Source organism: Alosa sapidissima, chromosome 7, assembly GCF_018492685.1.
Source record: "Alosa sapidissima isolate fAloSap1 chromosome 7, fAloSap1.pri, whole genome shotgun sequence".
NCBI classification, from domain to species: Eukaryota; Metazoa; Chordata; class Actinopteri; order Clupeiformes; family Clupeidae; genus Alosa; species Alosa sapidissima.
Window position 1 is genome coordinate 28046590 of NC_055963.1, and position 13785 is coordinate 28060374.

Consider the following 13785-nt stretch of genomic DNA (forward strand, 5'->3'; position numbering starts at 1 on the left):
TCCACTTGTGATGGCAAAGCCATTTTCAGCTGCTGAACTTTGACCTTATCAAAGAGGCAGCACCTCTGGGCGAGAGAGAGGCAAGAGAGGGAGGGGTGGAGCATGAAGCAAAACATAGTTTCTTTTGCTCCTGTAATACGGCACGATATGGAGCTTTAGCAGCGATGGCCATCTCACGTTTATGGTCAGCAATGGCCCTTTCATGTTCATGTTCAGCGATGGTCATCTCATGTTCATGTTCAGCGATGGCCATCTCATGTTTATGGTCAGCGATGGCCCTTTCATGTTCATGTTCAGCGATGGTCATCTCATGTTTATGGTTAGCGATGGCCATTTCATGTTTATGGTCAGCGATGGCCATCTCATGTTTATGTTCAGCGATGGCCATCTCATGTTTATGGTTAGCGATGGCCATTTCATGTTTATGGTCAGCGATGGCCATCTCATGTTTATGTTCAGCGATGGCCATCTCATGTTTATGTTCAGCGATGGCCATCTCATGTTTATGTTCAGCGATGGCCATCTCATGTTTATGGTCAGCAATGGTCATCTCATGTTCATGTTCAGCGATGGCCATTTCATGTTTATGGTTAGCGATGGCCATCTCATGTTTATGGACAGCGATGGTCATCTCATGTTTATGGACAGCGATGGTCATCTCATGTTTATGGTCAGCGATGGTGGTGTCATGGTCATCAGCTCTTCAGCACCATAGAGTGGAAAGGGTCCATTGTTAGGTTGTGTGAGCACAAAAAAACCTAATCTCTAGAAAAAGTTTGCAAATATGGACAGTAGTATGCAGCATCTAACAAGATCCCTGGATGTACTGTAGATACATGCATGCAGGTTCATGCATGTTTAAAGATAAGAAGAATATTCTCAGGGAAAGAGAGGAATGTTCAGCAAAAGTTTGTGTAGAGGAACTGGCTTGAAGTTAGGGGTCAGCCTGCAAATGAGCTACATTCAGTTAGTTGCCTAGAAATGGTTGGAGGCTAACACTAATAGAATAGCGCCCTCGGCCTCTGCTACTACTCTCCACAAGGAAAGGTATTTTAACTATTTTTTTGTACTTAGCTGCATGTTGCACAACCATGTGTGTGTACAGTATGTGTGTTTTTTGCTGCAAAACAAATTGCCCTATTGAGGACAAATAAATTCTACCACTACTATTACTAAACACTGCACCTTAATTTACTGTTTTTGTTAACTCCCTAGAAATGGTTGGAGGAGCTAACACTGATTTTGTGCGTTTGCTGTGTTCATGAGCTTATAAGCCTGTGTGGGGGAGGCATATTTTTCACCTCTTCTTTAAAAATCTTTATTTTATTCAGAATGGATTTAGTCTGTGGGTGGGTTTGGTGTGCCCAGAACTGAGATTTGTGTGAAGTCTTTGTATGTGTGATGTGTGTGATGGGAGTGTTATTGAGTGAGCGAGTGAATGTGTGTGTGTGTGTGTATGTCAGACAGAGTGTGCAGGTTAAGTGGGGCCGTTTGAAAGCCTCTTTTGTAGCCCGTGAAAAACCCTCAGTTATCTAAACTGGAGTTCCAGAGCTTGCCTGCCAATCAAACTCGGCGGGGTGAAAGGTCAGCGTCTGGCAGGTTGGGAGATGGATGGGGGGAGGAGGGGAGGGGGTGTCGAGGACAGAAGAGGGAGAGGGAGGATAAACCCGACCTCTCGCTCACCTGGAATTCGTTTTTAAATCTTTTTTTGTGTGTCCTTTCTTTTCTTCCTAACTCTCCCTCCCCCGGCCCACCTCTCCCCTTCTCTGGTGGCAGATTCCGTTAGCATTTCCATGGCTCGCGGGATGACAGCTTAATGATGCTTGGGAGTGTTCTCTCTCTTTACGTATGTGTGTGTGTGTGTGTTTCTGTGCATGCATGTGTGTGTGTGTGTGTGTGTGTGTGTGTGTGTGTGTGTGTATGTGTGTGTGTGTGTGTGTGTGTGTGCATATGCCTGTCTATGATGCTATCAGGCAGCATGCTGATAGCTCACTAATGGACAGGAGCTTCTTCCAGAGGCCAGGAGTCGTGGTAGTGGTGGTGGAGGTGGAGGGGGGTGGGGGTCGAGTTACTTTGGCCCAGAGGCAAAGGGCTTTTGCTGGGCTTTTGTTTAGGATGTTCCCCCTCAAACCCCCATATCCCCTCATCTCAATGATAAACCTCCAGCTAGGGTCCTGAGAGTGGGCTCAATGACAAGCCAATACACAAACCACACTCAGTTTCGTGAGATACATACTGGAAGACATATTTATGTAACATTGCGCTGATGTTTTGCAGCTCCTTTACTGTAGGACGATACTGTATTGCACCTCATAGGAGTGTATTAATGTCAGCCACTTGTGTCCTTAAGTGGAAACAGCTTGTGACTCCAAACCAGTGTACAGGAGATAAGCTGTTTCAGATTGCAATCCAGTCGTTTCCACTGCTGACTTTGTAGGTAGCTTCATCAGTGACATGTGATTGTGTATACATTATGTGTGTGTACGTGTGTGTGAATGTGAATTTGTGTATGTGTGTGTGTGTGTTTGTTATAGGTTTATATTATATATGTGTATATATGTACCAGAAGTCTACATTAATATAGCTTAGCCTTTACCTGTTTACCTTTTGTGTGTTTCATTTCAAGAGGCGAAAGTCTTCATCATCATCTTCATCACCATCCCGGGCTGCACAGGTAGACCCCTCTCATCTGTCCATCAAGGCAACATTTCTGCTTAGTTGCGTAGTTTAACTCATCCCGCACCCACTGCCCCCACCCCCCCTCCCCCCCAACCCACCCTACACACACACTCACACACACACACACACACACACACACACACACACACTCCAAACTGCTTAAGGAGGCGTAGCGAGCATAGATGATAGTTACCCCTGTTTTGCTGCCATGTGGAGCGAGGGATAGAGAAGTGAGTGGGAAAAAGAGTGACGTGTTGTTTGTCTGCGCTGCTCTGAGCTGCATTGTGAGTTGTGGTTTTCCCCTCTCTGTTACGCGCGGGGCTGTCCGAGCCGCGGGGAGCTTGTAGCGGCGTTATGGATTTTCACGACGCCCTGTCCAGGCCCGTTCCAAATCAATGAAACCCAATTTCGCTCCCTCTCATTTGTCCTTTTAATAGCTTTTTTCTCCTCTTCCCTTCGCCTCGCCTCGCTCTCTCTCTTTCTCTCTCACTCTCTTTGTCGCTCTCTCTCAGGCTGTCCCCTGGCCAGCCACCGTGTGAGCAAAAAGAGAGAGAGATTTGGAGAAGGAGTTCTGCAGCTCTACGAAGTGTCTTATTACCCTCCCTCAGCGTGTGTGTGTGTGTGTGTGTGTGTGTGTGTGTGTGTGTGTGTGTGTGTGTGTGTGTGTTAGAGAGAGAGTCTGTTGCCATTAATTATTGATAGAGGCTTGCTGATAGCGCATGTGCCAGCAGTATGTGTTGTGTTGCGTGAGCTCGAGCACAGTGGCAGCAGCAGCAGCAGCAGCAGCTTCAGCAGCCTTTATTAACGGGAGCAGAAGCAGGAGTACAGAGAGAGAGAGAGAGAGAGAGAGAGAGATAGAGAGAGAGAGGGGAGAAGAGAAAGAGAGATAGACACGGATAAAAAAGAGTGTGAGTGAGTGGTGGAAGAGAGAGCAAGAACGGGAAAAAGAGAGGGAGAGAGAAAGAGAGAGGGGAGATGCACCTGTAGCTGCTTCTTCTTTTAGCTCTGTCAGCAGCGATCAAAAGCTTAACCACCTCCCTGCAACAACTACTGAAGAGAGAAACTAGACAGAGAGGGAGAGAGAGGGAGACAGGGAACGTGAAAATAGATACATATACGATAAGAGAGAGAGAAAGAGAGAGGGAGGGAGAGGGAAAGAAAGAGAGAGAGAGAGACTGCAGGCGTAGGAAATCTTCAGCACTAGATAACGGGGAAAGATGCAGAGCAGCATCACTGTAGGGCTGCAGGGAGATAGGAGAGCGGAGTGAGGGAAGAGAAGACACAGACCGATAAACGAGTGCGAGTGGAGGTCTACAAGGATGGAGAGAATATAGGCACAGTGCAGCAAAAGGGAGGATATAGTGTGGGAAAGAGAGTGACAGAGCGACTCAGGGGAGAGGTGAACAGAACAGACGCAGATGGAGGCAGATTAATTCTGAGATAGACGAACACGGAGACACCGAGCTCAGGACACGCTCAGTTCACGGGGAGCGAGAGAGACAGAGAGGGAGAGAGGGAGAGAGAGAGAAAGGGATTTAGCAAGGAAATATAGACCAGAAGATAGACAAAAATAGCAGTTCTAAAAGGACTGTTCTTAGAGAGAGAAAGAGAGAGGAAGAAAGTGAGAGAGAGAAAGAAAGCAGATGGACTTAGGTACTGTCCTTGGACAGATATTGTAGATAAGACAGAATAGATAGATAGATAGATAGATAGATAGATAGATAGATAGATAGATAGATAGATAGATAGATAGATAGATAGATAGATAGATAGATAGATAGATAGATAGATAGATAGATAGACAGACAGACAGATAGATAGATAGACATTAAAGTACAGAGAGGAAGTATCCTCAGCCACTTGTGGTGTGCAAAGATGATGAGTCGTCAGGCTTACTTCTACCGGGTCCCTCCACAGGAGCTGCACCGCCGGAACCAGCTGCAAGCTGACCCCACCAAGACCAAGGCCCTGCAGACCGTCATCGACATGAAGGTACGGACTCACATGCTCCGCCATTACACCACACCACAGCACACTACACCGCATCATACTCTACCTACACCCTCGCACACCCCACACCCCACAACACTGCATTCAGATACCTCAGAAGAGGCCAGACAACCTGATCCAGGATCAGATAGTGGGGTAGAGGTCTGGCCTCACCTAAAAGTGTAAAGTAACGTACCGGATACACAATTGGATATCTGACTTCAGCTCAGGTGAAGGGGTGGCCAGAGTAGCTTCGGTAGGGGGATGAGAGGTGTAGAGAAAGAAAGTTAATCTGGGAACAGTGGCAGCAGAGCAGGGCCAGTGTTTTTGAGAACGTCTCTGAAGGTGATCTACCTTCATTTGGGGCTAAAACATATGTGGTTTTGAGGTAGGGTGGATCCGTTATCATGTTCAATGTTTGCACCACTGATGTTGCTTTTGCGGATTCTGGAATGATCTTTGTAACCACATTGCTTTCACTAGCTTGCCCCTATTACCAAGGCTGATGTGCTCACCGAGGCGTAGCCATTTATTTGATCCCTTATGGTTCTCATAGAGGGAGAGGAGGGCTTTTGTACTAGCTCTGTGTGGAGTGCTAACAGCTGAAGAACATCAAAGGGCCTGAAATGGCTCCAATAGAAAATGTTTTAGTCTCGAGATGAAAGGGGCCGTTATCTGGGTCGCTTGTGGGCGGCCATCTTGGAGACCAGTTGTGAATGGGCTCTCCGCAGTAACTGAGGTCAGATCAGTTTCCTACAGTTCCAACTGTGTATCAGTGATGCCCACGGTTTGGGAATCGGACAGTGCCTGGACCTGCCGTCTACAGTGGCCGGTGGAGCCAACATGGTGAACCAGACACAGCTGACACAGTTCCATATCATTGACCCTTATAGCAGACTAAAATAAGTGAACACTTAAAAGCATCCTCCCTACTGGGAAAAGCTGGTATTAAACTGGCTCATTTTAGTTCTACTCATTTTCCCACATTCCTGTTGACATGAAAGTTCACAGAAGAGAACATCCAGAAGATCCTTTCCATGAGAACAGACAGTGGATCTCTGTAACCATGGCGACCTGAGCAGATAGCTGAGTTCTCGTGTGTGATATGTGTGTGTGTGTGTGTGTGTGTGTGTGTGTGTGTGTGTGTGTGTGTGTGTGTGTGTGTATGTGTGTGTGTGTGTGTGTGTGCTTGTGGCCATGCTCCAGGTGGGCTCTGGAAATGCAGTAGATTGTCTGTGGGGCTCCATCTTTGCAGAGACTGCAGGGGCGCTATCAGGAAGAGAGCATATTGGTCCACTTAAAGAGAGAACACTTATTCAATTTGTTTCAAATGCCACATATGGAAGCTTTCACTCTCCGCACTGGCCTTTGATGTCAGAGAGAGCTGTGAAAAATGCAGTCGACTTGACACACACACACACACACACACACACTCACACACTCACACACACACACACACACACACACACACGCACACACACACTCACACACACACATTCACAAAAATACCAGCAATCACCATCTGTCTGATTTTACCCTATGCAAGCATACTTAAAGACACACACTCTCTCTCATTCACTCTCTCTCTCCCTCACATACACCCACAATGTCTTGAAATCAGAAAGACGAACATGACATTTTTGGCGAAAATGTGCTGTACAATGAAAGCTTTCTGTGAGATTCCGCTAAGTGATATGTTTAACTCACACTTAATGCTCATTCTCATCCTAGGTCAGTACCGTAAGCTATCTCCAGAATATGACTGAAGATAAAGTTTCAAAACAAATGTCACAGCGTTTGCCTGTTCCAGTTGAGTTTGTCAAATGTTGGCTTCTGGTCCCGTGGCATCTTGAGAAACAAATGTAGGGCAGAAACTGTCACTGTTGAACACACACCCACATCCATACAATTCTCCAGAGACATATATAATACATCATCAAATTTGGAAAGAGTGCTTTTCTCCTTTGCTAAACATGCAAAGCAAACAAACAGATGAGATTCATGGTGTAGGGGTCTGGTATCCATGGCAACAGCTTGAAGAAGTTGTATACTTTGTGTTGCACAAGTTCTCGTGTGAGGATGTGATATTTCATGCTGTGTGTGTGTGTGTGTGTGTGTGTGTGTGTGTGTGTGTGTGTGTGTGTGTGAGAGAGAGAGAGAGAGAGAGAGGATCTGGATGCACTCTGAAAATCATCCAGGCGCAACAGACAGACTTTTGGTCACAGAAATTTTGTTATATATGGCGTGGAGAACTAGTATGATTATTCTGATTTACAAACCTCCACTGTTGAGAACTGTGCTTATTCATTCATTCACTTATTTTGAAAACACACCAACTCTTTAAGTCTGTACCGTGGTTCAGCAGACAGTGTTTGTAACTTGTCTAACAGAAGTGTGAAGTTACTAACTCACCTCAACTAAACTTATTTTGTATAGTGTGTCACAGAAACTCACTGCTGTGCTGCACACTGTTTGTAGACACACTAATATTCCTGTTATGTGTGTGTATGTGTGTGTGTTTGTGTGGCTCTATGTCTAACATGCCTGTGAATGCTGAACTGTGTGTGCAATTTTTACAGAACGCCTCACCACCGTTCTGTTTTGACCCAGATGTTATATGGCAGGTACAGTACACACACACACACACACACATACACACACACACACACACACACACACACACACACACACACACACACACACACACACACATACATACACACACACACACACACACACACACTAAACTCTCTGCCATGCGCTGGAAGCCCTCCGTTCTCCTTTCTACCTGTGACTGCAGGCTATTTGAACTCTATCTCTATCTCTAACCCTGCACTGTGCCTATCAGAATGCACGCTCACACTCACACTCTGCTCTGCTCTGCTGCTGCTAGCGCTCCATGCTAATGGGATTCTCTTTCCTCCTCCTGACTCAGCACCTGAAGCTGATCGCGCTCCACACTCCACAAGGTCATGGAGTAGTGGGGGTGCGTCTCCCGCGCGTCCATCATAGCTAGCTGATGCGCGCCGCGTGCGCTGGGGTTGTGTTGCCGACCATTCCGCCCGAGTGCTTCCTGTTCTGATATCTGAGACCCTTGGCTGTGCTGATGATGCCGTTCTCTTGTGTTTGTGCTCGTTACCATGTGTGTTTCAAAGGGCGTTTTCCTCTCTTGTGTGGTCAGATGTAGATGTTTAATAGCCTGGGTGTTCCCATGCTGCCTTGCGTGCGATTTGATTCACGCTGCTAAGGCAGCCTGGAGACCATGGAGCAAATTTTCGCCTGAGATAGGGAACCAATCACAGAACAGGGGGGAAAGCAAGACGATGATGAGCTATGCACAGACGCATTTGATAGACATCCGTGGCACCCAATAAACGGATCTGGGCATTTTTTTCAAATACGAGAAAATGAACGTTTGGTTCCCAGACCACGTCTCATCGAGAAGTGGTGGCGCTAGCCAGGCTAGATGTTTAATGGCTCTTAATGGAGTTTGGAGAGTGACCAATGTAGAATTACACTAGGCCAAGTTTGTTGGACAGTGATGACAGACAACACCGTGTGTATGCATGTGTTTTAACTGATGGACACCAATACACAATATGGGATCAAGGATGGAAAGAAAGAAGTGTGTAATCATTTTCTGTAGTGTATAATCATTTTCACAGGGCTTAGAATGCCAATCCCCATCTATTATGATGTTCAAAAGTTAATGTTATTAGTGTCTTTTGAAGAATACAGATTGAAATATATTGCAATTTAGTGTTTACTTTTTGTACCATTGTTAGCAATGTTTTTTCTTCTGTTGATAAGCACATGTCTGGTCAGATGAAAAATAAGAAAATAACATTCCCAAGTGAAAATGCTCATTTTTATGACCCAAGTCTTGCTTCCAAATTTTCTGCTTGTTGAAAGGATCTTGACATGGAGTCAGATACTTTGGCAATCAAGATGGAGACATTGTGGCATATTTGCAGACAGTTATAATCTCGAACGGGTGGCTTTGCTGAGAAAGCCTGAATTCCAGCTCATTTGCCGAGAAATGCTTAGCAAATTGTGGTATAGATGGTATTGCGCATAGTGATGAGGAAATGATTGAAAATAAGTGTGCGGAGGAGGTTATGTACACGTAGTTCTCCTTTGACATACATGATGATGCCTTGAATGGTCTAGGAGGCCTAGTTGGATCAGTGATGGCACAGTTTATATATGGAGGGATGTGGGCTCGTTGTGGGGTGTAGTTTTTCTTATAGAACAACCTTTGGGGTTAGGTTTACTTTCCTCTTTCTTCTCTCTCTCTCTCTCTCTCTCTATCTCTTCCCTAGTCTGTGGTTTTCTCTGATGGCATCATAAAATCTGCTTCCATTTATTCAATTACACTTACATTTTCTTTGGAGTCACTCATTTTTACATACGTCTAATTCTATGTATCTAAATGCACACAGGAGGCATATGCATATGCCAGTCATTTCCATGGTGCCATGGTAACGTTACGGATACATATAGAAAAACTCATTGGAATAGGATTACTGACATTGAGCTCTTAACCAAAGAGCCAAAAAAAGACAGAAAAAAAAACAACAAAAAAAAAGATTCCACTTGAAAAATAATTGTAACCATTGGTTACTAATCCATGCAACCAGTCTGCAATGCCCGTGGTTAGCCATTAGCCACTCGGCTGTCCTCTCCCTCCACGCATCCCATAATTCCTCCTAATCAGCAGTCGGGTGTGGTGACTGGCAGTTATGGCCCCAGCCCTCCCTCTCAGACTCTGGCCATGGTAATGTCCGTGGCGATCGCTATGGTGACACTGGCGAACACAGTGACGGCAGAATAGAATTATGTCAAAGGAAATGGATCTACAGAAACCAGGCCGCTGTCTGATCCCAAGCCAGATACCCACCCCAGACAGTCCTAATGGGGCTTTGCAGTCCCCACACTATTACCATAAAGATGAGTGAGCAAATACTTTACATTAAATAGTAATCTTTATAAACTTTTATGGTTTATTTAGTAGTATTTTGTTATTACCTAAACCATTAATGGGGAGTCGATGGCAGAATTATGACAAATGTAATCCTGAAAGAAGGGTAACATTCAATCAGGGGCCTCATTGCTAGCGCATGGGTGACTTCTGCACAGTGGTTTTTGTGTGGCTTGTCTGCTGTTGTGAGTCTTTTGACTTGACCTGAAAGTTGCCTCTGATTTGCGTGCTCTGATCTGCTCAGCACTGCAGTTTTACAGGCCCTTCTTAGCTTTGGGCACTTTCTTTTTTCTTTTACTTTCTCTGACTTCTCTAACTTCTCTAACTGCTTGTCTGTCCTTGTCGAGCTGCTCAGACTAATCCAGCTAACACACGCTAACTGTCCGCTTCTGTCAGCTTGCCATCTGCGGCGTGTCTGTCTAACATCTCGAACTTTCTCCGCTTTCTTTCTTTGGTGTGCCTATCAGTTTGTTTCCGTCTCCGTCGTGGGCTGCAGTGTCTGCATGTTGCCAGGAGTGCCCCCTCCTCCTCCTCCTCCTCCTCCTCCTTCTCGTCCGCCTTCGGAAGACTGCTTTTCTAGGATGACGTTCTTTTTTTTCGTGCTCTTTTTTCCATCCTTTGGCGTATTTTCTACTGCTGTCTCGCGCTTCCTGGTGCGTACTCATTCCTGACTCCCTACTCCCTATTCCCTGACCCCCACCCCAACCCCCTTACACCTCCACCTACCCTTGACATCACCCCCCCCCCCCCCCCCACCCCAACACACACACCTCCTCTCCTTATTTCCTGTCCTAACCCCCACCTCCCCACCTCCCCTCCACCTCCCCCGCACAGGACACCAAGATCGCCTCCCTGGAGCGCAACATCCGCGACCTGGAGGATGACATCCAGATGATGAAGACCAACGGCCTGCTCCACACAGACGGGGCCGAGCGCGAGGAGGACCTCAAGCAGGTGGAGGTCTACAAAAGCCACTCCAAGTTCATGAAAAGCAAGGTAGCTAGCGCCCTGCCCTCTCTCCCCCAGCTCCCAGAGGATCATGGGGAAGGGAGACAACTTCTACCTCAGGCTTCACTGAAACCACCCCTCCCTTCTGTCCTCTCTCTCTATCTCTCCTTCTCTTTGCCCCTCCATCCCGTCGGATGCGCACACAAAGCAGGCCGTGGAAGCGAGGGATGGCTTGGCCGATGTATGGATGAATGAGTAGATGAAATGGAATGATAGCAGCAGGTCGGTTTACGCGACAGCTTCGGGTGTCGGGTGTCAGCGTTTCCGCAGCGACGACCTTTTGTTGCGCGGGCGCAGGAAATGCCCGAACATTCATATGCCAACTCACACACACACACACACACACACACACACAACACAACAACAACAACACACACATACACACACACACACACACACACACACACACACACACACACACACACACACACATAGACTGTCTCCCCTTTCAGCTGCCTGATCGGCCCCCATGATTTATTGATGCGGGTGCATGGGGAGTCTGATTTATTCATAAATGTACAGGCGACAGGGCTGATTTATTTATAACCGGGCCCGACTCGGGTTTCATAAAGCCTCACTGAGCCCGGCTGACCCAAACCAGTGGCCACTGCCCCCCTCGTCCACCTCATCCCCCTCTGTGTCCTCTTCCTCTTCTCCCTCGCCCTCCTCGCGTTCCGCCCATTAGCGGCGGTCTCTGTGCCCCCCATTTGTCAGGGCTTTGGACGGGCCCTTGATGCCCTCATAAAAGGATGTGTTTTTTCATGAATGGGGCTTTTCAGAGGTCACTGACAGACCTGGAAGATGTGTGTGTCCCAGCGATATGCATCGTGAGCCGACCCCCCGTGTCATCACCTGGGTTTGATTCATGTACAATGGAGTTCATGTGCCCAGGCATGCACACATATACATACTCATACATACACACACACACACACACACACACACCTGCACACATATACATACTCATACATACACACACACACACACACACACACACACACACACATATACATACTCATACATACACACACACACACACACACACACACACACACACACACACACACACACACACCTGTATTTTTGAACCCGGATGCCAGAACAATGAAACGCGCAGATAGCATATGTGTGCACTAAAAACATCTGTCTCTTAACACGCACACAATCAGAGAGGTTTAGATTAGACCATGTGTTTGCAGACAATAGTCTGAGTATCACAGAGACACATACAGGCATACCCACACATGTACACTAACACTCAAAACACCCCCCCCCACCCACACACACACACACACACACATGCAGGCTCACTTGAAAACATTCAAACCAGACGGAATCATGTACGTCACCTCTCTGTCAGTACTTTGGTCTGTAGGCCCGAGCTCTGTGTGTGTGTGTGTGTGTGTGTGTGTGTGTGTGTGTGTCTGTGTGTGTGTGTGTGTGTGTGTGATGAATAGGGAGGATGCTGATAAGCTGAGCAGGGCCCTGGTTTCTCCTGTTTCTAGCTGCTCACAATGGCCTTTTGATCAGCACCAGCTTTGGGTGCCATAATCCCACACAGTACATCACCCGAGCCCCCTCAAATCCACCGCCCCCTCCGTCAAAACCCACAGTCCTCACCCCTAACTGTGGGAGAAAGGGGGATTTTTTTTTTCTTCTTTTCTTCATACTTCATACATGAGAGAAAGAGACACGGGGTCAGCTTTCGTTTTGTCCTCTGGGAGGAAGTCAGACACGTCACCTTTGAAAACGTGAGCGACCCCAGATATGGGTCACGTCGCATGAGTACTGAAGGAAAGGAGGTCAGTGGTGTGAGAGGTCAAGAGGGAGATATGCGTGTCAGTGTGTGTGTGTGTGTGTGTGTGAGTGTGTGTCAGTGGGTATGTGTGTCAGTGGATGCTGTATTTACAGCTCTTGGGCCACTGCAGATGTATGTGTGTGTGTGTGTGTGTGTGTGTGTGTGTGTGTGTGTGTCTGCTGATGTCTACTGCTGATGTAGTTGTAGGGGCTCCCAATGGTGCCTTAATGGAGGCTGACATTTGTAAACACATTTACCACACACGGCTTGTGCTCATCACTGGGCGTCTAATGACCGCTATGAGAAGATTGATAGATAGATAGATACTTTATTGATCCCCAGGGGAAATTCAAGAAAGAAGATCCTGAGGAGAATAACATAAATGATGTAGAATGATTATTTTGACATCTCACCTTTTAGTTCCACCAGCTGGCCTGTGGTCTTCCCTCGACAGTAGTCCTCTGCTGAAAGTCCGGCAGCTGAAACCAAGCTGCCAATAACAGATTCATCAAACAGTGAAACATTAGAAAAAGAAGGGTGGTCAGGTGATTGCTGACCCTCACCCCATCACGGAATATTAACCAGACTGAAACCAAATTCCAGCATCTTCAAATCTCCAAATTCCAGGAGACGGGGGATATGGTGACCCTCTGGCTTGAATCAGACCAGAATAAAATACATCAGACCAGTACTTCTGAAATTAATAGTAAGTAAGTGAGTGGAGTAGATGGACATACTCGATTACAATGACCCCCCCCCACATCGAGGGTGAAAACTGCAGATGTTTTGGACTGAGCTTCCGGCTCTCTCTTGGTCTCGTTCTCACCTTCACCCTAAGCCTCAGTAGCCCTTCTGTCCTTACAGCTACGGGCCAATAATCAACAATCAGATTTGAAGTCATTTACAAAGAACCTTGTTAAATATAATCGTCCCTCACCATGCAAAACACCAAATGTCAGTGTTGTTGAGCGGCATGGTGGTTGCTGGTTAAGCAGCTATTTGTTGTTAGTCTACGTGCTCTTCTCTAGGGGCTGGAACATGGAACAGTAGTATCCAGCAGTTAAGCCGTCTCGGTCCAGTATAAATGCCTCTTGCTCGCTCTTCCTTCCCCACTTTTGTGTGAAATCCAAAACTATGTTGAGAAAACAGTGCCTATAAAATAATATTATCCCAAGGCCCCCTTGAGGGCCATTGTGAATTACCAGAAAGTCACACACAGTGTGTGTGTGTGTGTGTGTGTGTGTGTGTGTGTGTGTCTTTGTGTTCTCTGTGTTTTAGGATAAGTGTAGGCCCCCCTTTACCTTGAGGTCTGCCCGGGCGACCACACGTT

General features: G+C 46.7%; 1 protein-coding gene across 1 annotated transcript in view; it reads left to right on the forward strand.

Annotated features, from left to right (window-relative positions):
- Nucleotides 1–13785, forward strand: part of LOC121713725 (ERC protein 2) — a 223668-nt gene that overhangs the window by 33910 nt on the left and 175973 nt on the right. Inside the window, 2 exon segments of the mRNA XM_042098604.1 lie at nucleotides 4597–4671; nucleotides 10484–10645. Of these exon segments, the coding sequence (XP_041954538.1) occupies nucleotides 4597–4671; nucleotides 10484–10645 (237 nt within the window).